We start from the raw sequence: 27,138 nt of genomic DNA, 5'->3' as shown, positions 1-27,138 counted from the left end.
CCTATATTATCTATTCTAAGATTATAGATCAAGGAGTCCTTTTTACTCTGCAGGGCTGTCTCATTCCCTTTCCAACTTATTGACAAAGTTTTAGACCTTACTGCAGCAAAGCACTTGAAGTTAGGTCTAAGCTCAGAGTTATTCTAGTTTATATTCACAGATCTCTAGTTAATCAAATACATAAGAATTTTGTTACATGGAAACCTGAAAATCTTTGAGCTGTTCCCTGAACTTTGCATGGGGAGCAATTTATGTCAGGACGCTGGATAAAATTTATATTTTGTTGTTCATATCTGGTTTGTTTCTTCTGTAATTAGGGTTTTTTTTTTTTTTTTTTTTTTTTTTTTTTTTTTTTTTTTTTTTTTTTTTTGTTTGGTATGTCCCAGCTGTCTTAAGCAAGTTAGTAAAGAATTTCAGGGACAAGAGATATGAGCATTAGGAAGAAACAGCAGAGGTTTGATTGCTTTGGTAGTCTCTGGATGGGGGATGGACTTCTCCTGTTTCCCACTCTTACCTGGAAATTGCCTGCCTCCCAGCCTTGCAATAACCACATTCTCTAATCTCCTGTACCTCTACTATTCACCCTCCTGTGACACCTGCAGTATGGGTGCAGAATTATAAGGGACAGAATCAGACCTTTCTAGATATGAGACAGGAATATGCTGGAGCCAAGCTAGACAGCTATAGAGAGCAGGGCTTACTCTTACTCTTATCTCTAGGCAAAACTATTTCCTGTCCATATTAATTTTTAATCAAAAGTTTTCCTGAAGTAATAACCAGAAATGCTTCATTTTGGCTTTAGCAAGTTGTGATTAAATAATAATAACTACTAAGGAAATCATTGTTTGAGCCACACTGAAATAATATTTTCAATTGAAGCTGTATTTTATAGATAGGGAAGCATGCCATCCTTTTTGCTGCTACCTAATTCCCTCCCGGTTCTTAAGTTTGATTTGGGATGAAGGTGAAGATAAATATTGACTTAAGTAATTACCTAAGAAATACTGAATAGAATTTTCTGAATAGAAACTTATATTCTAAAAAGTATGATCAGCAGGAGAAAGGATTGGCTCAGAACTGGTGAGGCTGCACCTTGAATCCCATGCTGAGTTTTGGCCCCCTCAGGAAAAACATTGAGGTGCTGGAGCATGTCCAAAGAAGAGTGACAAAGTTAGTAAAGGGTTTAGAGCACAAATCCTATGAGGAGCAGCTGAGAGAAATGGGGCTGTTCAGTCATGAGAAACAGAGGCTTGGGGGGGATGTAATTGCTCTCTGGGAATTTGTAATGAAGTGGGGGTTGGGGTCTTCTTACAAGTAACATGCAATTGGACAAGAGGAAATGGCCTCAGGGTGTGCAGGGGAGGTTTAGATTGGATATTGGAAAAATTGTTTTCAGAGAAAGGGTTGCCAAGTAATGGCTACCCAGGGAAGTCACCATCCATGGAAGTATTTAAATGCCATGTAGATGTGGCACTTATCAACATGTTTTAGCAGTGGGCTTAGTCGTGCTGGGCTAATGGTTGGGCTTGATGATCTTAAAGGTCTTTTCCAACCTGAGTGGTTCTATGATTTTTAACTTAAAATTTTTTTCTAAATCAGAGTTAAAAAGCCTGTGTTATTTGTTCTTATGAGTAGATAAATTATTGTGAATGAGGCTTTGTCAAGACTATTATTAGTAATTGGTACTTACCTTGCTATATTTTACAAAGATTTATCAATGGAGAGCAGTCCTGGGCATAAAAAAATTCATACAGAATATTCATTTATATCCACTAGTAGAATGCATAACAACTTCACTGTTGCAGTGGAAAAGTATTTTCTTAGGAAGTCATTGATACTGAAAAGTTTGAACTTGACCAAGCCTTCCTGCATTAGGATACATAATTTTGATATTTTCTTTTGGCCTATAAGAGTATGATATAAAAATCTTGATGGATAAAACATACCTTTGTAAAAATAGGTGCAGAATAGATAGGTTTGGGTCCATCCAGATGGTGCAGATATGAAGTAGGGCTTTGAGCCTGGAAAGCAATGCAAGAATGCTGTGAAATGGAAAGAATACTTTCAAATACTTTCAATTATACAGCCCCCACATATATGCAAAAATGCAAACTCTCACATGTGCAGCCTTATTATGGTGTTCTCTTTCTACCATATTTCTTGCAAGACATTACTATTTCACATCTTTTATATTCTGAAATCAAAATGCAAGATTTGAAGGCAGAATATACTTTCAATGAGAATTTTGTATGCGATTGTCTTTGCCTGAAAGTATTTTGAGAATTTGCCTCCTGTTAATAGATTCAAGTAAATCTTTTGCACTGAAGGATTTTTGCTTCTCCTGTTACTACATACCTTCACTGATGCAGTGATAAATAAATCCAGGTACCTAAAAGCTTATCAAGGTTAGCACAAGGAAGGGAAAAGAACTTACCATGTACAGGATGACAGAGATTTTAATTTTGTTTGTATTTTATGATTTACATGTAAACTCTAAGTCAGCCACAGTGGCATTAAAGACTTAGTAGAAATGAATGAACAATTATCTTCTATATTTAACATCTAGATAGTAAAATTTATTTTTCTCTAAAAGGCCCGATGAAATCACAGCAATATTAAACTTAATAACAAAATTTAAAACTTTTGCTAAAAATATTGCAGGCAGAAAATATTCATTTGTAGTACATTCTTTTAGGACTAGAAGAAATCACTATTAAGTGATAAACTCTGTAATTTTCATCATCACTAGATCTGTCTGCTGCTTAAATGCTGTGATAGACGTTGAATCCATATGTATATTTATTTTTATATCCCATTCAGTGGATAAATACTTAATTTTTAGAAATCATAATTCTTAATATAGTAATGCAAGTTTATTGTTTAACAATATAATTCCTCACAATGACAGAGTTTTTCAGATGCTGCAAATCTTTGAAGAAAATTTGAAATATTTTTACTAATTTAAAAAATTGTCTAAAAATACCTGCTGGCTGGGCATAGAGATAGGTTGAATTACAGCTGTGGTCACTCCTGATTTTGGTGAAGAAGATCCTATTGTCAAGGAAACAGAAGTACTTTTCTTTTGGGCCCTGAAAAAAAAAATCCAGGAAGCACTTTATAGGATCTGAAATGACAGCGTGTACACCTCGTACTTTCTACATACTTAAATATGACATTATCAACTGAAAAGATCAACATGACTGCTGAAAATCAAGATGGAGTACAACACAACCTCTGGCTAATTTGCACTTCTTCACACAGTTAAGAGTACTGATTTAAGATGAAACTAAAATGTATTTTATTTCTTTAATTATAGTCCTCTACATATTTCTTTGGAGGCACTGAATTGGATGACTACAAATGAAAACTTGGTTAACTTGATCTTACTTTCAAATATGAAAAGCTGGTATCAACAAATACGTTGTCAGAATAAGGCCAGCCTTCCCTGACAGAACAAGCAAATTAATACGATTTACAGTTATTATACTACACATTTATATCACATGAGAGAAGTAGAAAAGACAAGACATACACAAGTGTATCCCAGATACTTATTCAGACTGTAAAACTACCAAAGATTTTCCAGTATCCCTTATGAAGAACATTTACACAATATTGGTAATGCTTTACACACTTACTGTGGCATAGCTCCAGATTTTAATTGGAAAATTAAACTTTCACTCTCTGAATCTGTAGAACTGGCACCTGGAAAAGAAAGTTTTTTCAATAACCTCATATATTTTTATTGATTTATTTAATGCTAAATTTCCAAAGGAAAAACTATGATGCTTTTGAATTTCATTTCAAGAATTGAGAACCCTCTGTAATAAAATTTGGCAGTTTTTTTATCTGATAAAGATTGTAACTATGTACTTTAGACAGTTACAGAAATCATAACCATGCCAATTTAATTCAGCACTGCTTTCCCTGGGCTCCTAGCTGTCTCCCTTCATATTGAAACAAATATGGCCAAGGCAGAAAAGAAAAAAAAGCAGAGTACTATTGCTCTATGGTGAATGTATAATTTTATTTACTTAAATTTTAAATTTGAAGCTTAACCAAACATATGGCTTATACAGATAACAAATCTTCAATCTTAAGTAAGAGCAACTCAGTATATCAAGACATTTTCAGACTAAACTTGCTGCCCATGATGTCCACATTTCAGACTATTTACATTAACCTACACATAACATTTATGTACTGCTATTTCTTGCCAGTGGAAGTCTTGATATAATGTATGTGTTTGGCAATACCCTGAGTTTATTTAAAGAAAAAATATGAAAGCATTTATTCCCTTTGTCCTAATTTTTCCTAATAACAGATACTTCACACATTTATTCTAGACATTTATGCAGTACATATTATTCCTCAAGGAATTTGTGCATATATATTGATAGCTGTATGTTTAATACAAACCATAAGCACTTCATAATCAGTATGCATAGTATAGCATAGACAGATCCCAATGAAACAATGCTGGGACTAAAATACCCAAGTACCCTATTGATTCACAAAGCTTATGCTGTAAAAAAAATCAAAGCAATAAGTAGTATAGAACAGATGAGAAGAGAGAAGCAAATGTCCAGCCCTCAAAGTGGGTCTACTTGAAAGGATTTCTTAAGAACACAGAACAACCAGGTCTTGCATGGCTGGGCCTGCTGCACAAAAGAAAGTAACGCATCAGTGTCATCAAGTCTATTAATGTACAAAGCAGTGCTTGTGTGACAACCTGTTTCCCTCAAAAATGACAGGGGATGAATCTAATGACTTGTACAAGTCTCTCTCTTTCAAACTAACACGTTATAAAACTTCAAAATAGGACTTCCATATAGCAAGACTGGCAGATGTCGAAGAATGAATTCTTTTATTCACAGCATCTCTCTACTTAGCTGTTTCATCTTTTACTGTTGCTCCTGTCACACAGCAGTATGGATTTGTATTACACCTGAGTATTTCTGAAATCATGATTACTACTGCAAAGAAAACTTCTACTAGAGTCTGTAAGATTCAGGAAAGTCTTGGGGATATTGCTCTTATATTCCAATGGGATATTAAAAAGTTCTGAGAATAAAGAGCATAATGAAAGAAATCCTATAAAGGCACATACATCATGATTTAGCTAATTAACAGCAAAAAGGTTTTTGTTTTGTTAAATAAAATCTATTTAATAATTTTGGTGTGTCATTATTCAGATTTCTTATGACTATTTCCTATGTTAATTTATTTTATGCTTTCAAGTGATCATTTAAATTAATTTTAATGAGTTACAAAACTTCTAAAAGAATATATATTACCCAATTTTTTGAGAGACATATGAATTAAAATAAAAATTGGTATTCAGTTAAAATAATCTTGCCTGAAATACAGTTCTGTGCTAAAAAATAACTTAATAATTTTACTCATGTTCACCATTAACTTTTTTCAGAGAAAATAATACTTGAATTATTACTAATTTTGCAGTCAGGAAATATTTTGACAATAACTAGCAGCTGTTTGTGAACAAAATCAGTACGACTGACTTTAATCTGACTCAAAATCAGTATACCAAAAACAATGGTACATTTACACATGACTAAAGACGACTCATTTTGGGCAGCCACATATATTTGCACAGGGAGGCAAATATATCAAAACTGAGACAGTGATTACTGCTATCATGAAAATCATTATTACTAGTCAAATCTTTAACTAGTTATTTACAGAGGTACTGCTTAAAAGCTAATGATATGCCAAAGTTTTTGTTGGTTCCTTCTATTTCATTCTTTATCTCTTTTCTACCCCAAATAAATAGCAATATACTCAGTGATTCTTAATACATTCCTTGAAATATCTGAATTAATATGATGTGATGTGTTAAAGAAAAGCAGAGGAATACCATAAAAATACCACCATATTGAATGTAATGTTAAGATAAAGAACCAAAAGTAAACTTCAGCTTAATTATCCTTTCTTATATATATCAAGTATTTTATTATTTTATCTCTTACCTTCAATGAATATTTCAGCTGATGTGCTATCTGAACCAAAAGAATTTGAAGCCAGACAAGTATAGCGCCCAGTGTCGTCTTCAAAGGCTTCTACTATAATTAGTGAATGAAGTCCTCCACTTTCAGAATGGATCTGAATGTCAGGGGAATTCTGGAGTTCTTTTCCTTCACAGAACCATCTGCAGCCCACACACATTTAGAAAGACAAAGACAAAAAGAATATAAAGGATTGGTTCAGGCTCATTGCACACAAGAAGACATTACACTCTGCTGCAAAAATCTAAATTGCTACTGAAATCAGCACATGGTGCTTTGAAGTGTTTAACAAAGAAAGTATTTCACAAAGAAATAACTTGCTAGAATAAACTTTGTTTAAAAGATAGGGAGGTATTTCTGAATACTAAGAAAATTGTACACAACACACCTACATTTTAAAACTGTCTCCGGTAAATAATTTTTTTCTGCATAACTTGTGTATTGCTTGTTTTGACCACAGTCTAATTCATTTTGATATGATTTATCACTCCCATCTACCTAAATTCTGCTGATTCTGCACACAAAATTTCTGAATTTGCAATCTGTAGCACAGGGTCTAGCTGGAGGCCTGTCACTAGTGGCGTCCCCCAGGGATCGATATTTGGCTTAGTACTATTCATCCATGGCTTGGCTGGATGAGAAGGTGCTTCCTCAGTAAGTTCACTTATGACACAAAGCTGAGAGGGGTGGCTGATACCCCAGAGTGCTGTGCAGCCCTTCAGAGGGACCTTGTCAGGTTGGAGAGATGGGCAGAGAGGAACCAGCTGAAATTCAACAAAGGCAACTGCAGGATCCCACACCTGGGGAGGAACAATTATGCATCAGTATAGGCTGGAGGCAGGTGGACACCAAGCTGTCCATGAGCCAGCAGTGTCCTTGTGGCCAAGAGGCCAGTGGTGTCCTGGGGAGCATTAGGAAGAACATTCCAGCAGGTCAAGGCAGGTGATCTTGCCCCTCTACTCAGCCCTGGTGAGGCCTTGCCTGGAGTACTGTGTCCAGTTTTGGGCTCCTCAGGAATAAAGAGACATGGAGCTTCTGTAACTACTGTTGACCAGCTGAAATTCAACAAAGGCAACTGCAGGATCCCACACCTGGGGAGGAACAATTATGCATCAGTATAGGCTGGAGGCAGGTGGACACCAAGCTGTCCATGAGCCAGCAGTGTCCTTGTGGCCAAGAGGCCAGTGGTGTCCTGGGGAGCATTAGGAAGAACATTCCAGCAGGTCAAGGCAGGTGATCTTGCCCCTCTACTCAGCCCTGGTGAGGCCTTGCCTGGAGTACTGTGTCCAGTTTTGGGCTCCTCAGGAATAAAGAGACATGGAGCTTCTGTAACTACTGTTGAGAGGGCAACAAAGATAATGAAGGGACTGGAGCATCTCTCATATAAAAATAGGAGATGGGCCTGTTCATCCTTGAGAAGAGACCTCATGAATGTATAGAAGTATCTGAAGGGAGGGTATCAAAAGGATGGATCCAGGTTCTGCTCATTGGTGTCAAGCAATAGGACAAGAGACAGCAGTCAACTGATTCACAGAAAGTCCCACCAGAATATTAGGAAGAACTTCTTTGCTGTGTGGGTGACTGAGCACCAGAAGAGACTGCAGAGAGAGGGTGTGGAGTCTCCCACACTGGAGATACCCAAGAACTGTCTGGATGCAATCCTGTGCCATGTGCTCTGCTTGAGCAGGGAGGTTGGGACAGATGCCCCACTGTGGTCCCTTCCAACCTGACTCATTCTGTGATTTTTGTTCCATCTTGTCCAGTCAACCTAATGTAATCCCATGGCACAGATTCCATATTGATATGCTTTAAATAGGTTTATTCTTGCTTCAGATCAAGAACACAAACTGGTTTCCTAGGCCTGGATTTTTATGTGTATAAGTAATACATCTTCAACTACCCAAAAGGTATGTCCCAACAAAAGTGATGGATTTAGGTACAGACAAAACAGACACTTCTCTAGGGTGATTTATAAGTACATAAAAGCACAGCATAATTTTGTTTACATCAGGTCAATCAAACATTTGCCAGTGTAAGCTACTTTGTGTTCTCAGCCCATACTGCTGCCATGAAAGCACCTGTTCCCACCTTTTTTATTTTGTTTGATGCCCTCATATCAGGTAGTCCTACTACCCTGGTCTATGCCCTGATTTATCTCTATCTCTGGCAGCCCCGCAAGTATGAGAAGTCAGTAATTCTTGGTTTATGGTGTCTGCTGTGCATTTTTGCAGGGAGCAGAGGCAGATTGGAGAGTCATTAAAAGAAAATCACTCGTGAGCAACCATTCTTCTGTTCTCAAATTGTCCCTATATCCTGAAAACAAATTTGGCCAAGCCTTGCCAGGGCTGTTATTCCCATCCCAGTCCTGCAAACCCACTCCAATCTTTAGCATTCTTTCTTCCCTTCTTCTTGCTCCATAATCCTAATCTGTTTTTCCATGTCCTCTCCCTTCCCTCCTTTCCCTCTTCTTCCTCTGCCACCACAGTATTTAAATCTTGCTCTAACAAGAACAAAGACAAAATGAGGAATTATTGACAGCAAGCTTCAAAAGGGATCTTCCTCCCCAAACTTTTAGTTGTCTACTCTAGTATGTTTTGGGTTTTTTTAATTAACAAATATAACCTCAGAAATTTATGGATAGTCAATGCAAAGTAAAAGATGACCAAATTGTTAAAAATGATTTTAAAATATTTGAAATTTTCTGCAAAGATTTGGTATTTTTCCTTTAATTTGTATGTGTTGATGAGAGAATTTTTGCAGCTACATCCCAGTAATACTTAAAAATTAAATTTTTTTCCCCTCTATCAGACGACTTCCCATTACCCCCAAAAACCAAAATAACCCCAGGGAGTTCCTAACTATTTAGGAAAAGTGTACAACACTACAGGATGACAGATACTATAAAATAACAATCAGTAAGTAGTCTTTAAAATTGAACTGCCTCACTTTTATTGCTCTTTTTAATTATAAACTTCATGCAATTAACATAAATAAAAAATGCTTTAAAACACCCTTCTGAAAATACTGCATTGTAAAAATTGAAATGTCATGGTTATTTCAGAATGCAGAGTTAAGAAACCTACCATGTTTACACATAATACAATTCCCCTCAATAACATAATAATTGTGGGCAAACTCCCTGTGTTAATGAACAATAGATGTTTTATTCCTGAAGGCAAAACCCTCAGTTTGTAGTGGCATTAAAGCTTTATGCAATTGTCTTCAGTGATTAAAATACTAACAAGTTCCTTTTCTGTATTCCGTTACCTAGATAGTGCACAGAGAAAATATCATTTTTGGAAAGAACTAACAAACTTTCATTTGTTTACTCAGCAGACCCCTTTGGCCTACTTTTACAACTATTTGCCTTGGAGACAAATCTATTCTGTCAGCTCTACTGCCAAAATTAACATTTCTCTTCCCCCTCTTCCCCTCCTTTCCTCTTGTCACAAGCCGTCCCTTCTACCAGTGTGAGGACCTCTGCTACTATTTCTGATTATTAGACCTTCAGGGTCCTAACCTCTGTGTAGCCTTTCCTAAGCTGCATTTTAAACAATATGCACAAGAGAGAAGTTAATTCAATTTCTAGACAATCACAGACAAGAGCCTGTAATATGAGGCCCTACATAACCATTTGTTCTATTTTTCTTTCCTTTCCAGAAACATCCTGCAAAGGAAAACCTCTCCTCCAAGCCTAATTATTTTCTCAGACAGATCCCATTTTAGTTTAATGCAAGCTGTATGGCTTTCTATTGTTTTCTAAATTCTATGTTCACAAAATGCTTAAGAAATTGTCTTAAGCATGAGAACTTAAACGAACAACAAAAAAATCCATTTATATATTTTTGTCAGATAACATTTAATAAGTAAACTGTTTTCTTAGGAGTACAAATTCTATATTGTCCCTTGATTTGTTCATACACATGGTCAGTCTCAAGTAGTGGGAGCTATTCCTCAGCACTAGCTGGGATTAAGGCTTGTATCACATCAGTGTCATACTGAAAACAAGTCCTGACCTGCTTCATCAGACACTGCCTGCCCCAGAGGAAAGCACATAAGTAAGCAATTCAATACCAAATTACCTCAGCTGTCATTAAGGCAATATTTGATGCATGGGAAACACACCTGGTGTAGGACTCCACTGTTTATTGTGGAAAGAAGAATTCACCTTCACAATTGGCAAGAGCACAGGTATTTGAAGTGATGAACACTGGAAGAGGCTTAGTTGTACTCTCTTTCTTTTTCTATTTGTATTTTCTTTTCTGTGTACATGTTGATAAAAGAGAAGGATTACTTGTCATGAATTTCTTTTGGTGATTACATCAAAATTAGGTGAATAAGAAAAAACTCAATTTAAATACTTATTCAGCAATGACTTGCCAGTTGCCAGTTCAGTTCAAGAGAGTTTGTGAAATCAAAAAAGTGTCATAAAATGAAAATAAGTCAAGTATTTTTTTCCCAAACACAGACTGAATGCCACTTTTTCATCTTTTATATATATATATATTTGCGCAATCAGCCTTACTGCATTACAGTCAGAATAATCATAGAGGAGAATTTTCTGCTCCTAAGGACTGAAAAAGATTCAAAGACAAATCTTTGAAGCATTCCCTCTTACTGCGAAGGGATCACTAAACCAAGCAACAAATCACTATCAAAGGGAAACTGAGCCAAAGAAACCAGGACTCATGGCTAGACACAGAAAAATAACCACAAAGCAAGTCTTACAAGAAAATTCCGGTTTTATGCTAACTAGGGCAGCATTAACTCATGTCCAGTCTATTCCAGTCTACTGATCCTCTTGGCAATAAGAGGATTATTTTCTAGTCCCGAGAAGACAACAATACTTCTGGAGAGTTAAAACACCCGAAACCAAACCCAACCTGAAAGAAAATAACACAGAGGAACAAAAGCACAGCAGATGCTTTGAGAAAAAGAAAATTCTCTACATAGAGACCACTGTTTTAAAAGATACCTCTTTCATAACTTCTGGATACCAAGTGTAAAAACATCAACTCATTTCCCTATCCTTTTGTTGCAGGTTCTCAGTATGGCATTAAGTGTGCAAATAGGAAAAAACCAGGCGGAGACACCAACAAAAGGGTTTGTAGATATGTGTACATATCAGTCCCCAGAATAAGTCCTCCAGCTTGCACCATGGGTGCATTCCTGCAGGCTATGCTACAGTTCATGCAAATTTGTAGAGATCTGTCCTGTTGAAAAAGAACAGAAACTACTGCAACATGTCAGATAATGGCTGACCAATTAAAAAAAAAACCAAAAAAACAAAAAAAAGAACATACACTTTATATAACTGAAATTAATTTTATTAATCATTCTCTATCTTGCCAAATTTCAAATTACACTGCAGTTTTCTGCTCTTTCCTACTTTTTTCTTCCTTCTCTTTTCACCATTTCTCTTCTTGTGTACTTTTCCACTCCTTGCCTTGCTTTTCTTCAACCATACTTAGTTTACACCTACACTATATTTCCTGTATATGAAAATTATAGCAATTAAATATTTAATCCAGACAGTGAAACAATCACTAGACTGAAAAGTCAACAGACAAGGAAGAGATATTTTGATAGCAGGGGAACAATGATTAGGTACACATTTTTCATGCTTCAAACCCTCTTTGCTTTTCTACTGGCTACGTTGCGGCAAAACCAGACCAGAAAACAAAAAAAGGACAGTCAGATGCCAGGTAAGCAGCAGCTCATGCACTCTGACATCAAGCAGCAAGCCACACAATGTGCCTTTCTATTCACTCCTCTTTTCTTTATGCCCTCACAATCCTCCATGCATGGAAATACATAGGAGCACGTGTGTCTGGGATTTTAATGACCCTGAACAAAATATAAACAGAGTTGAACAGTACACTGACTAAGTAAGCACAAGGGTCTTAAGAAAAACAGTTCAAGGTTCTCTCTAATGCATAATCCTGCTGGAACTTATGTTTTTTGAGAGTCACTGAGGAATAAAGAGGTTTTCCTCTCTGCACACTCTTAAAGTTAATTTAAAATGGCAGCTGAAGTGAAACTTTAAGATATAGCCTTAGGGAGAAATTATAATAGGGAACTCTGACCACTACAGAAAGTGCAGAGAGATAAGTTGTAAATTAAAAAGTAATTTTATCCTTAGTGGTGTTAAGTATGTCCAGCAAGAAAAGTCAAAGTGAAATACTCTGACATTCTTGTACTGGCAGAGTCAGCATTTCCATCACAATACTGTGTAACTGCCATTTTGCTTTTCTCCATTGAAACTAAGCAGTCCAACACTTCCAGACTATAAAACATTACTACCTAAAGAACTTAACCTGATTTTTAAAATAAATCAGCTTTTTCATAAAAGATCTAGAGTACACTGCAGGAATCAAATTATTCAGATGCTTATAATTCTCTACAAACTGCCCAATTTCTGTGCAATAGATATTTCATTATTTGTATAGGTAATTCATAAGTGAGTTACCAATAACAACACACATACTTTAAATATTTTTAAACTGTAAATCTATGGGAAAAAAAACCTGAATACAAATGCTGGTGCTTTGGCTGAACCTTCAGTTAAGCAATTAAAAAATGTCTCTATATACTGAAAACCATAGAAGAAAATTTTATAACAAAGTGTGTTATTATTAGCATTATAAGCAGCGTACAATAATTTAACTGATTTAACTGATTCTTCAGATGTTGCATAGTGTGCGTCCAGCTCTCACAAATTTCAGTGAGGACTTCATATCCAGCTGAGTAAACTGCACAATTAGGTATTTGGACACCAAAACTGTCCTCCTAAAGTGCCAAAGAAATGGCAAGAGAATACCAAAATTGTTGGTAATTTGTAAAACAAACACATCCTAATTTAGTAAAATTTTCTCACTATAAATTGCATGTCTCTGTATTAATCCTGCAGTGTCATAAAAGTTGGAAGATATGTATGCTGTGACACAGCAATGAAACACCTGGATATAAATGGAAAAAATATGAGATTTAATGAATAAAACTGAATTGCACATCATGCCTATAATGCAGAAGTTTAATGCTAATCTTTCCTGTCCATAACCAGAGGCACTATATCATGTAGAAAAGAGGTACCTGCTACATGACTTACACGCAATCCAAATTTATTGCTTTCTGATTAATATACATTTCTGTAATAACAAGCTGTTAGGAGCTTAAAGTAATGTTCACTACTTTCTACTCATTTCTTGCTGGAGTAAGTTTTTATAAAACTAGATATGCTCACTATTTTTTTAGAACTCTGATTACAAGGAAGACATAAATATTGAACATAAAACCAACGAAAAGTATCTAGCAGCTTTGTTGTTGATCTGGCTTCAGAGTCTCATAGGTACATCTATGCCATGCAGCAAAGAAAGCAGGGAAGTGACTCTTGTTGGCTGCACTGTGGGGTTTGTGCAAATGATATTTCACAAATGTATCAATGTATCCAAATCAGATACCACATTTCAGGTAATCCTGTTTCATCATGTGGATCAAAGACATTTGTGCAGCTGTTTTTATTCAACAAGAACAGCAGGGAGATCATGTTTCTTTAACTGGCCAGAAAGCAGTCAATATTAAAGGAAAAATCTGTATGCTTACCTCTCTAACCAGAATGAACAAATATCTCTTAAAGAAGCTTTTTCTAAAACAGTACTTTTATGTTCTGAAATAACAGAATGCTGAAATGCATGCTGAATAACTTATTTCCAGTTTTTGAAGCCCAAAGCTTAAACCCCACCTCACATCCTATTTTGATCTATCTTCACCCCTTTAAAGGATTTATCTTTTCTTCCATATCTTTGTCCATTAACAAAACACAAAGTACTTATTATTTATTCTTTATCTTAACTAGATGTTTTCTGAAGACAAAATCATTGTCTGGGTGTAGGTGTAACCCGAAGATTTCACATTTTCAGACACATTTCACAGAACTTTCTTTTCCCTCTTTGGCTACTAGCCTGTGCAATAAAAGAGTCACTTTCAGAAGGTGCAATTTAACTGAGAAATAGATGTAGATAGATAATTCACTTTTTCTATATTTTTGCAATCATCAGATCAAGAAAGAGTGAAAATTCTGTGCAATTCAAGGACCACTTGTTTCTTATGAACTACAAACCACCTTTTCTACAACAGGCATGTTGATTATTTGTGACGCATAAGCTATGTATTTCAAAACAATTAATTTCATTGAGCAACTTTTTGACTAGTGGGTTTGGACATATGTATAAATTTAAAAGCTACATGACCATGTTCATACATGTGAAAAAAGCATAAATTAAAAATCCAGGAATAAATTATATGCAATTTAAGATATGAAGTTTTCAACACTTCTATTTGTAAGACATTTTTGAGGGCTGTTGGATTCATTAGACAACTACAGGCTAATTTAGTGAGATTCTTTACATCAGTTTTCTTCAGAATATTCAGAAAATTTATTGTATTACAATATTTAATGTATTGGTTTCCATACATCATCTCTTCTTGCGCAACTTATTCTCACTTCATTTTCTGGAGCACTATTTTGTACCTGACATCTCAATGTTTATAGAAGAATATTTTATATAATCTATTTGACTAAATCTGAGTTCCTGCCTCATGTATGCATACTACCACCACTTACAACTCAGCCATACATTTGGGATAAATCTAAAAAGGGGTTTTGAGATCCAATGCAGTCTGGGCCAGCACAGCTAGAGCCTCTTTGTGAGTGCCTAAGCAATAACTCTGCTGTCTTCCAGGCTAGCTACACTGAAGAAGGATAAATCAGAATAACTGAAGAGAAAACTGCTATTCTCCTGAAAATTCAGAATATGCACTTTCTGGCACAGCCGAAGAGTCAAAAGAACTCTTTGCTTCACTCCAATTACAATTCTGTATTTCAGTAATGAATGTCATCACTCAACAACTTGGATGGCTGTGCTTGACAATATTTAATTTTTTTCAAGCTCCCATTACATGTTGAAACTGAAATAAATTTCCTTCAGAGCATAGCCAATATTGTGTCACAACAAAATACTTTCAACTTCAGGTGGCTCAATTCTCTTCCCTTCACTGGAATTTGTTCTCCTCAGTTATAAGATCCCAACATTTAATTATAAAAGCTTGTAAATATCATGCAGAAAAATATATTGCATTGAAAATACCTTCAGTTTGCAATAACTTAAAGAGTTTTATTATATATATCTCCATAATCTAAAGTACAGTACCTTTCTTTCTCCCAATATTATTAAATACAAGACATGGCAAAATAATTGAATAATTGTAAATTCCCACTTGTTCTTAATCCCAAATAATACAATTTACTTTTGGAAAGTTGGAAAGTGGCTGTTTGCTTCATAAATGTAGTTGTAAATGTATCTCTAATCTCTCTGGGTTTCATGGGTTTCAGACAAAAAAAAAAAACAAACTAAGACCTGTGGGTTCTAAGGAGTTACAATCTGGTCTACAATTTCCAAAATTAATTAAAATGCATTGAAAAGGAAAATTCTTTGGTCTTCTGACACATCTACAAATGATGTTCTCTATTATGACTCAGTAAAAACAAAAAATCAAACAAGCAGAAGAAAGATACAGAAGAAAAATGCTCCCATACTAATTTTGTGATACATTTACCTGCATTTCAGAAGTCTTTACACTGAAGTTGGTAAGTGATATAAGCAGGAAGTGACAGAAAGAATTAAGTGGAGTAAAAGATCAACTTACACTCATTTATAACCTTAACATTCCATGTAACTTTCTCATTTTGTATTTTTGTGTTTCATATTTCACGGTAAGTTTTTTTTTCTTTTGAAATATCTTCTACATTTTGATCTCCACTGCAATAGCTTGCCTCCAATGCCAAAAAACCTAGAAGCCGTTTCCATGTGTCAGAGCACAAAGAAAGAACAGTTTATAAATGTGATGAATGAGCAAGTACAGTCATAAAAAGTTTGATAATAGCTGGCTCTGCAGTTCTGTGCTTAATATTAATGTAGATGCTTTCATTAATTTTTTAATGTAATTCAAGTTTAAATGATTACCAGATAAAGCCATTCATTTAACACCCTTTGAGAGTTTTATACTTTCAGAGGATTGTCACAGAACTATGAAACATGTTACACAGAAGAATTCAGCACTGAAGAGAAGAAAACCCCCAGCACCTGAAACATGCACCTATTGCATTCAACTAGCTACTACACAGGAGCTTCTATAGTTTTAGGGCATGAAAAGCCAGACACTGAGCAATAATTTCTTTCATTCTGACAGGTAATTAAATTGACTGGTTTTGTACAACTTCCTTCTGGGGCCTGGAACATCTTACCCTGAAGTCAAAGTGTGGCAGACATTATCAGCATTTCAGATTGTTCCACTAATTCATTTGTCAGTAAGTCAAGCAGACTCCTTCTGCTTGTGTCTGTAGTTGTGCCAACAAAAAAAAATAATTGATCTGCTGTTTTGTTCCATGCAAAGATTATAATTTCTTCCCCTAAAAATCAGAATGTTAGATTTCCAAAGTACAGATGCTGCTCTGTATTTTTCACCCTGTAGCTAAAGGATTTTACTCTGCATGGAAATACACAGATACAAATCTTCTCTCCAAAACGGACTTGAAAGTTGATTCAGGAAATTCTGCCTGGTTTATGTCCCATAAAGCATCCTCAAATATTTGTTTAAACAAAGTTACAGAAAGCTATCCCAAACATATTAAAAATTGTCCTCAAATGCATCCAGCCCTGTACTGAGAGTACAGTAGTGGTGCATACAGCATATGAGAGCAGAGTTAAAGTATTGTGCTTCAGAGAAAACACACATATGGTTTTAGAGACAACATGCCTGGTTCCATTCAGATTGTTCTCAGCTTCAGAGCATGCTGGAAGAGCCCACTAGAGCAGCATAGTAGGCCTCCCTCATTTTATTACACCATTTCCTCCCCCAAACATTTTTCCCATTCCGTTAGGTTGGGCATACTCTTATCTCTATTTTCAGTAAGAATATTCACCATAATTTTCCACAGTGTCTAGCACATCGCACATCTTATTGAATATAAGCATTGGACTACCTGTTAACAACAGTCTAGACAGAATCTAATTGCACAATGAATGTTCTTGTGTCTGCAGGAGCTGAAGAAAATGTTTCTCTAAAGAAAAGCTCAATGAATAGATCTTTAAGCACTGAAACAGTAATTGGACATGAGATAATTAGTTATGTCTTACTACTGAAAAACTGAGGTTAAGCAGTTTGTCCATTGTCTCCCAAGAAAGTAAGAGCCATCCCAGAACTCAATTTCCACTGTCTTAGCTCGAAGGCCACCTTCTCTGGGCTGACCATGTCTCTAAAACAAGAGCAGATCCTGACCTTGCATTACCAGATGTATTGCTAGACATAAAACTACTCAATGTTTTTGGAAGCTAGCAGATTGGCTTGAAGACATGGATGTAAGTTAGTATACAGCCCTGTGTGCCAGTGAAATACTGGAATTTCATTGCTAGGGGTCTGCTTACCTGTTGCAGAAGGATATTATGTGGCCACCTTCCATGAAGTCTGAAGGCAGTCATGCACCTAAGCCACACAAAATAGCTGTAACTTTGTTCACTTAGATTGAAGATACCATCAGTTGGTTTATGTTGACCCATGCTTAAATGAAGTTACCACTTCTGGTATTTGATAGGAAATTAAGAAGATCATGGAAGAGAAGGAAAATAAAAAAATTAACGGCAGTGAAGATGGTTAGAGCGGGTTAAAAAAAAAGCATTTAATAATCCTGTGTGAAATGCTGAACATTTTTCACACACAAAGAACTGTTGAGGCTTGTAGGATTAACATGATTCCTTGTCTAGCTGAAATGGAATGCATAGTGCCTATAACTGAAATGCCACTCTTAGCTATCGCTTATACTCCTTTGGCCAGAAACGGATTTTCAAAGAGCATGCTGTCATTATTTTGCCTTCATGGGGAAGAGCACCTATTACAGAATAGCCAGGCATAATCTTTCAGTGAAATACCATTTTGAACTTTGAGGGAAGGTCTGTAAAGAGTTAGAAGTAAGAGAAAAGATGTAAAGTTATAAGGATGAAATTGCATTTATATGATTTGAATTCTATACATAATTGCATTTAACATGACTGTGGCAAGTTAGTCAGCGGCAACTCAAGGCTGACAACACACATGTTAAATGAAGAAGTAATAATTCTTCTCAAAACCGTAATACTTAAAAAGGGGAAGAAGATGAAAACTGTTTAACACCAACCATTCTAGCCCACAGAAAACAAACCAACAATATTAAATTACAAAACCTTAATAACCTGCAAATCAACAATAAGCAAAAGGAAACCTCCATTTAGGATGTATAGTCTTGTTCATACTGAGCAAATGGAAGTGGTAACCATGGAACTTGTTGGTTTACCTTGAAAACTGGAAAACATCTTTAGATGTTTGGAAAGGTAGAAAGCTATTACATCAACTGTGATATACATTGCCATCACTGTGCATTTCATAGGCCAACTAAGTGATGCCTATAGAAGACAGTAATCTACATGATAGTAGCTGAATCGATAAGCTTCTAATTGGCACCTGCAACATTAGCTAAACTAAATCAAATTAAATGCAAAATGAAACCCTGCATAGCCAATACAAAACGATTCCATTTTTATATGGGAACTTTTCCTACTATCATCTTCCTTTTTCTTGCTTCTTGATTATTTCTAAGCTAGAGACAGTCAGTATAAGTTTGCTGAGCAGAAGCTAAAATATTTGGTTCGTTTGGGTCAGGTCAGCAACTCAGTAACTGAAAACAAAGCAAGGAAGTTGTCAGCAGTTTTGTCAGTGCCTCACATTAAGTATGACAGCAGTCAAATTTACTCAGTGAGAATTTACTCAGCCTGCAGAGATTGGCATCACTCAGCAGAGCACCATAGGATGTAGAGAACAAGTACCTCAGTCCTGCTCTGACCATGGTTTTCAATACTGGCAATAGGTCTTGGATGGCTGTGATGTCAGTGAAGTAAACTGTCATTATCAAAGAACTCAAGATTCGGATGCCCTATATTCATAGACATTTGCAACTGTTGCTTATTTCATGTATTTACGGATAGAAAAATCACCATCTAACAAGTTAATTTCTATGCCTACTAGTCTGTAGGAAATGGAAAGCTTTCTGAATTAATCTCCAACAAACTAGCAAAATAATATTGATAATACCTGTTCTGATTAATAATGGAATATTATCAAAGATCATTTTCACATTTGCTAATGGAAAAAGAAAAGCTTCATCTCTATGTAAACAGTCATCATATTTACAAGTAATGGTACTTTTCTGTAGCATGCTATTTTCTTATATCCTACCTCAGAGGCAAATAGAATCATAGATATAGTAAAAAGTTACCCATTAAAAGAGGTAAAATAAGATTCAAGACTTTGGACTCTGGGATAACATCTGTGGTGTCCTAGGACAGATTTAAAGTGTGCTGTATAAAAAGGTCTCGTTGAAACAGCAGACAATAGGAAAGAAAGCGTGGGGAAGGAAAATTGCCTGTCTTTGGAGCTTCAGTTCTACCAAAATTTATGCCACTTTTTCCTCAGCATCCTTCACAGAGCATTCCTTTACTGAAATTACATTCCATTGATTTGCTCAATTTATACAATGAGATACCTGCCATTAGGGTTAACTGCTGCAGTACTGTCCAGTTTACAACACACAAACAATCTTCCTTAGGGGATGATTACATTCTCTTCCTAAGCCAGGTCTGAGGACTAGCCATCACCTTTCTGTAAATAATAATGACTGACTTATGCTATCTGTTCAGGTATCAGCTGAAGTGCCTTTACACATCTCACTAGCTGCAAGACACAGCCCAGCCCTCACTTCAGTCTTTAGTTTCAGCTTTATCAGACAAGCCTACACCCATATTTGACAGCTGTTAACATGGTATGATCCTAGAGCTTGCATGTACCCATGTTTTATACTCTGGTGACTATTTGCAGATTTACAACTACTTCTTTCTTGCTCCAAACATTCATTTCAAGATTATTTTCAAATTTTCAAGATTCATCCTATCTACTGATGTACCCTGGCCTAGCCAGCCATGCGTCAAAGAATACCATGAGTATTTTTTACAACCATTATGAAGCCTGGAATATGAAACAATACCAAGAGCAGGTTTGAGTGAAAAATCAAAAATTCCCTAGGAATCCAACCCAGGTTGAGGGTCAACACTCAAGACTGCTTTAAGGTTTACTCTTCTTTGCAATGACTCAAGTATATATATGCTTGCTGTGACCCCTGTAAATCCTGAAATTCCTTGATTCTTATTTCCCTTCCCAATGTGCCTCTCTCCATTGATTGAGAAACTGTCTGAAGAGAGGGTGTCTGTTTTACATATGCACAGTGCAATGTAGACTGCAACAGCATTAGAGTCAGAAAAAAAAATAAAATGTAAGTACTCACAGTTTAGGGAGAATGACAACTTTCAATCTAGTAAAAAATGAATAACTGTATATGTACATACCCTATAAAAGCTGGCCTAAAGATGCTTCAAAGAACAGGATATTCCACAATATATATGAAGACATGGGAATATTCCCACCTATACAACACAACAGAATCTTGTCACCTTTGCTTCACTTGATCTGTAAAGCACTGAGGGGCCCTGGAATTTGTCAAGGACTTCAGGCACAAGATACATCTTTTAAGACTGGGCATCTTAAAGGCCAAGATTTCTTGTGTATTTGTAGAAAGATTGTACCGGTCTATCCACAGTACAATTAGGATTGTGTAGTAAAAAACCAAATCCAGTTGATTCTACATATTTTGTATGCATTAACTCAGTGAAACTGAACACTGACACAACACATCAACATACCATGGACAGGAATGTCAAGGCCCTCTAGTATGTATTTTGACCTCTGATTAATTCTCACAGCAGTTACTCAGAAATAATAATAGCTTTTCCACCTGCATTACGTACTTCAAAGTTACAAAAATCAGCAAATAACTTTTAGACATTTAAATTGTCGTTTATGTGAGGCAGAAATTAACTAACAGTGATTCATGAACTCTGGTTAATGTTTGGGTTTTGTTGGTTTTTTTTTTTTTTTTTTTTTTTAGTTTTTAGCCTTTTCTAAAGTTAAGAACAAAGTTCATGTGTGGTCTGTAAATTTGAGAGAGATGTAATGTTAAGCAAGGAACTAGTTGAAAAGGGATGTACACAGCTACACAGCTACATGACTGATCTGTTCTTTTTTCCCATTCTCCCCTAGCTAAATTTATCATCCCAATCCTTAAAGACAGCAAAAAGCTCATAACTATTGTTTATTGGGTTTCCTGTTGTAGAATACGACTCTTGTATTATTTCTAGATAAATTATGGTGAGTTAGTGTAGGAATTGCCTTTTATCATTACTTTATCTTCCAAACAGATGCAAGAACGAACAGTGATTATTCAAAGCTGTAACTTCTGATTTGCATTCTATGTTTGAAACATCTTGGAATTCTTTACTAATTTTAAAAGTATCCATATAAAATAACATTCATAATCTAATAGTCTCATTTGAGGGAAATTTTTTTGGATGAAAGTTTTACATCAAAGCTATGCACCAGTTTATGGGACAAATATTATAATTGAAAAGAAAGAAGTGAGAGCACTGAGGGAAGAAATAAATTTTCAAAATAAAGAATATACATTAAAAGAATATAGATTATTACAATTTCATTCCTCATAGTAGGGATATACTGTACGTAAATAGTCACAACAATTTAAAGACAGTTTAGTTATATAAACTTTTCAGTCCTCCTAAGAGCAGCACAAAATGCTGAGAGTAAGCAATTAAATTGTATGCAATAAAAAAGGTCTTTCCTTTTTACTTTTGGTATTTTCCATAATATATTTGGAGTGGAACATATTTACTGTGATTTATGACAGAGAGATCTTCCCTTATCTCTATCCTTCTCACTCTCAAATCAGGTCACCAATTAGCCTGTAGTGTCCAAAAGAATTCCTGAGATACATTTGCTCTCTTTTAAGAGAAGCATGTTTTCATCCCCTGCAAAATATTCAAAAAAGCTATTTTTAATTTATTCAAAGAAACATTAAAAACTATTTGTTTTAACCCTGACCTTACCATTAAATGCTATGACCCAAACTCTCAGCCTCTAGGCAATTTAAAAAAAATAAATCGTTTGAGTACATCCAGCCAATGATTTCCATGTTAAAAGAAAAGTCTAAGTTGGAGCCATGTGGTCTCAATCAGGCAGTAAAAACTCTGTATTTTCTTAAATGCACAACTGCAGTATGCCCATAACCTCTCTTTTAAATCATCTTAACCAGATCTGAATCACTCTCACCACAAATGATTCGGTGGCCCTGGAATGTGCTGGGGTAGACAGAGTTGCTCTGCAATGAACATTGAGATATTTCTCACTTTCCTAGTGTTAAGAGAATAGTCTGCAGAAAAAAAAACACCAAACCAATTCTAAAAGGTTAAGGCCAAGACAAAAAGTGACATCATAGTTCAATCATTCAAGAAAAAAATGCATCTACTGCCTAATAAATCAGTGTTGTGTGCCACAAAGCACAGGGAGCCAAAGAACAGCTTTTCTTGCTGAGGCAGGGATACCACAAGCAGCTGGCAGACGCATATGTAATTGTATTCACAGAGAGCCACTAAATCCATTAAGCTAGCAAGAGTAGGAGAAGCTGATCAATTAAAAAAGCAGAATATACACCATTTCAGCAACAATTTGTGCACCACATTACAGTATTTCTCACCATAGGCCACCACAATTTTTTCCAGTTTAGTATATACATATATGACACTTTCTTAAAAGCTTATAGGTAGATCACTTAGGATCAAAAACCATTTTGAGGTATCTGCATTATCTGAATGTATGCTGCTAGCCTTCTTCACCAGTCTCCTTAGGCAAATAGAAAGGACAGGCACAAAACCACCTTAGCTTCCTCAGCACATCTCAGAAGGAGTTCCAAAATATTACTTACATCTAAAGTTATAACAGAGGAAAGGGAATGTAGGTCCTTGGGGGCTCCTAAAAGTCACATTTAAACAGCAAATGAGCAAGCTCTGCTTAAATAACTGTAAGATTCTTAAATGCCATTTCCTCTTTAAAACTGTGTCTGGAGCCTGAAAGATTTCTTTCAGTCTTAATCACCTCAAAAAACAATTTAAACATGTGGTCAAAGCGATGTGCATTTAAAACAGGAATAGACCAGAGCCAAGACATTTGGATCCAGTTATTAACCTTCTTATACTTCATGGATGTAGGAATCCAGGGATTTTGGTACAGGCCCATCTCTGAACTCAACACTCATTGCCAAACCTCACAGTCAATAGAAAATATGCTTAAACATATCAAAGCAGGAAAAACAGCATAAAGATGTCAGATTTTTCCACCACATCAATGAGAAAAAATGTCATTATAGCACTCATGTAAATTGTGAAACTGAAAGCAGCTGCTGAGGCAACCTGACATGGTGCCATTGGCAGAGGGGGGTCCAACTGAGGAAAACAATATTCCATTTTTAGCTCCGAAAAACAATATTTTCTAGTTTTAGTGTGTAACTCCCATTCAGTGAATAACTTCCCATAAACAGAGCTAGTAACTACTACAGAAAGAAATGCCTTAGTACCTGGCAAGCAAAGTGTACTAAACATCCCCAACATCCTAACTAATTGCACACTGTGCTGCTGAGCGCTGTTTCACAGTCAATCCATAAAAACATAATTTAGCAGATAATTTTTAACAATTACCACACCTGAGTATGCCCCCAAATGAAGGGTGAAATTTAGAATGACAAAGCTTTGGTTTTGAGTTTCTAAATTAGGAAAAAACAAACACACAGACCTCAAACAAACAGTTAATTGACTGTGACTGCTACACTTGCACAATCACATATTTGCCCATTCAGCATATTTTTCATGTGACTAGGTTCACCTTCAGAAATACTTGATCACCAGCAGTTAATAACTGGGTAGAGGGAAGGGAACTCTCACTTTGTCAACAAAAAATATTTGAATAACTACTTGAAGTAATGATGGAGCCAGAGTTAAAGCAAAGGAAAGGAATTTTCCCCCCCTTTTAAGATCTATTGTCCCAATAAGGTTTTTTTGGACTTTTTGCTTTAAAAGTACATAAGTACATTCAGTCACCTGGTCTTTCCCCCTTTGTCAAATTTATTATACAGTTGACTTTCTGGACTTCAAGGGTTTCTTATTTATCACTTTATTAAGATAACCCACAGAGCAAGACATAATAGCATGCTGATAGCCGAGCTTATCAGTACTTTTAAAACAAATGGGTCCCTGCAGTGAACTTCCTTTGACAGCTAGATGGCATTTCTGAAAGTAATGCATTTGGATTAACCTGCGTCTGTTCTGACCATTATAAAACTTTTCCTAAAGACAATACTGAGATAAAAAAACCAGTCTTCATAACAAAGAAAACCATTTTGCTAGTAAATTTATAAGGCAGCAGTCTTAACACTTTGAAAAAGCAAGAACAGCTAAATAATTTTGCATATTGGAAGAAAGCAGTCTCTTTTGCAGGACTCCTGTCCTCCCTCAGTCTCATTTATTCAAGCCTACAGTCTTTTTACACTGTACATTAGCCTTCACTTGCATGCCCTAGAACAGTAGACTCTCAAATCTTTTTGTTTCTAAAAAGAGATTTACTTTGCTCCTAATAGCGGGGAAAGGAAGGGGGAGGGGATGTGCTCTGAATGCATTCCAGTCATTTAAAGCAAATTTATTTTGGGTGTCTATAAACTAGTCCTAGGATGCATATCACCCCTTTACCCTCCCCATCCTCCTGAACTTTAGTTCTGTTCATATCCTCTGTGATGGAACACCTTTACTTCCCAGGTTCAGCTCTTGCACTTAAAACAAATGAGTTACTTGCCAGTTAAAGTTACTCTGTACTACACACGGTTCAAAACAAAACAGGCTTGCAGAAAACCTAACAATAAAGCCATTTTGGAAAGCTTTCCAAAATTGTACAGACACTTACAAATTTTGTTAAAATAGATACATTCTTATAAATCTTCTTGGAAAGGGAGAAATGAGGAACATTTTACTGCTAGGCACTGTTCCAAGACCACTATAACAGCACACACTGTGTGATTCACTCATACTTTCCCCCCTCTCCTATTGTAAGCTAAAGCACCTTATAGTTTCCTGCACCTTTATACACATTTAAGGCTGGCACTTACCGTTGTGGCACAGAGGGACCCCACCCCCGCAAAGACGCTGAGAGCTGATGGTCTCTGGGTCCTTGATTTCCTGACTAGCCCCAGCTCTTAGCTTTGCTGCTCTATATTCATTCTAGTCTGCAGAGGAGCACAGAAAAATTTAATAGACAGCTGAGCTGCCAAATTCCAACCACCACAAGCGGCAATGAAGACGTTCTCCCTAGTTCTGACTGAGTCCAAAGAACAAAGCCTGCTGGCAATGAGGAAGCGGAGTTTAAGTCGTCTGGCTCCAGTCCAACTGTTGCTCTTGCTGCTGCTGCAGAGTACGTGAGAGTGTTTGCATGAGCTTGTAACGCGTGTAAGAGATGGGGGCTGGGGGAAAAGAGGGTGTGTGTAAGGGGAGGAATGCTAGTCATATCCAAAAATAACACGAAGGAAGTCAAGTAGTGATCCGTCTCCCCTCATTCTCTCTCCTTATCCCATGTACTGAGAGTGTCGCTACCCTATGATTCTGATCTCAAGAGTAGGTAGAGAAAAAATTCCATTGTGACTGCAGCTCATATGATTGCGCTTTTAAATTGTAACTGGGGAGCTGTACACTTACAAGAACACGTCACGAAATACATGATTTAGTAACAATCTACTTGATGATACTGCAGCCAGAGTGCATTTCACACTGTGTGCATTTGTTTGCAAACTGAAGAGAAAAGCAGAAATTACTAATGTAGTTTACTACACACCAGAAAAAGCAGTGTCACGTTTGCCTGTTCAGAAGTTCCTAAATTCCAGTCCCAGGTATTTCAAGTACGTTAGTGCTGATTTTCAAAACAGCAAATGTTGCAAGTTTACAATATAATGCAGAAACAGAGATATAAAATCTTTACATAGTTTAAATTTTCCGTTTTTTTACAATTATAAAAAAAAAAAATCCACATACAGAAGAGTATTGTGAAAAATAAAATCAACACCTATGAGACAACACAAACAAGAAAACCCCACCTAAAAGAAAAAAAGAATCCTTCCTGAATAATCAGAAGGCTATAATGTAATTATTGTGACTTTTCTCGTTCTGTTAAAACCCTTAGAATACTGATTTCAATAATTGTGGGCTTTCCAAAATCTTAAAAATAGTCATTAACAAATGAAGAACAAATTTAAGGAAAAATACTAATAATCCATTAATCACAGAATCTTCTGAGTTGGAAGAGACCCATAAGGATCATCAAGTCCAACTCTGAAGTGAGTGGCCCATGGAGGGAATGAACCCACAATCTTGGCATCATTAGCACCATGCTCTGATCAACTGAGCTCATCTCACAATAGCCCCAATATTATTTTAGTACTTGCATTTAACCTGCTTTATGTCAAATCCACTTGAGGACCTCTAAAACTCTTTATAAACTCAGGAAGAGCCTCTATGACTAGCTAACATTTCTGAAGAATCTTTACTCAGTCTAGTAGGACTTGAGTCTTAAGGAACTCCCTTCAAACTATTGTAAGATAACACAATGCAAGTCATACTTTTATTGTTATACTCTCTGTGATGTGTTTAATTAAGTTTTAATTTAAGCATTACAATAAAAGAAAGTTCAAAGCAATTTTGGGTTTAATTTAATCTCATGTAGATTAATTTAGCCCATGATTCTGAGGTGTTTGATGTGGCACTGGGTATTTAGGAAAAACAAAACTAGTAAATTTCAATGATGAATGGTAATTTTCACAATAGAAGTAACAGTGGTAAAGAAGGCAGAAACTAGGTTAGAAAATAGACTCCAGTGTGCTGGTTTCAACAATGACGGCATAAACCAGCCACCTGTTTACACAAGGCTTTGTTCCTCAATATGGGAGACAGTGTAGCTCAGACATGGTGATTTCCATATCCAGGGTCAGTACTTGTGGACCTACCCCTGTTTTATCCTTTAGTAAAAATAATGA

The 27,138-nt window shown here is 36.1% G+C and overlaps 1 protein-coding gene across 1 annotated transcript in view; it reads right to left on the bottom strand.

The window, feature by feature from the left end:
* Window positions 1-27,138, bottom strand: part of PALLD (palladin, cytoskeletal associated protein) — a 187,451-nt gene that overhangs the window by 121,445 nt on the left and 38,868 nt on the right. Inside the window, exons 3-6 of the mRNA XM_041479772.1 lie at window positions 5,991-6,169; window positions 3,639-3,705; window positions 2,984-3,089; window positions 1,947-2,021 (exon numbers count right to left, since the gene is read on the bottom strand). Of these exons, the coding sequence (XP_041335706.1) occupies window positions 1,947-2,021; window positions 2,984-3,089; window positions 3,639-3,705; window positions 5,991-6,169 (427 nt within the window). The remainder of the gene's footprint in view (window positions 1-1,946; window positions 2,022-2,983; window positions 3,090-3,638; window positions 3,706-5,990; window positions 6,170-27,138) is intronic.

Source organism: Pyrgilauda ruficollis, unplaced genomic scaffold, assembly GCF_017590135.1.
Source record: "Pyrgilauda ruficollis isolate IOZ18807 unplaced genomic scaffold, ASM1759013v1 scaffold5, whole genome shotgun sequence".
Taxonomy (NCBI): Eukaryota; Metazoa; Chordata; class Aves; order Passeriformes; family Passeridae; genus Pyrgilauda; species Pyrgilauda ruficollis.
This window is presented reverse-complemented; position numbering and strand designations above follow the sequence as displayed.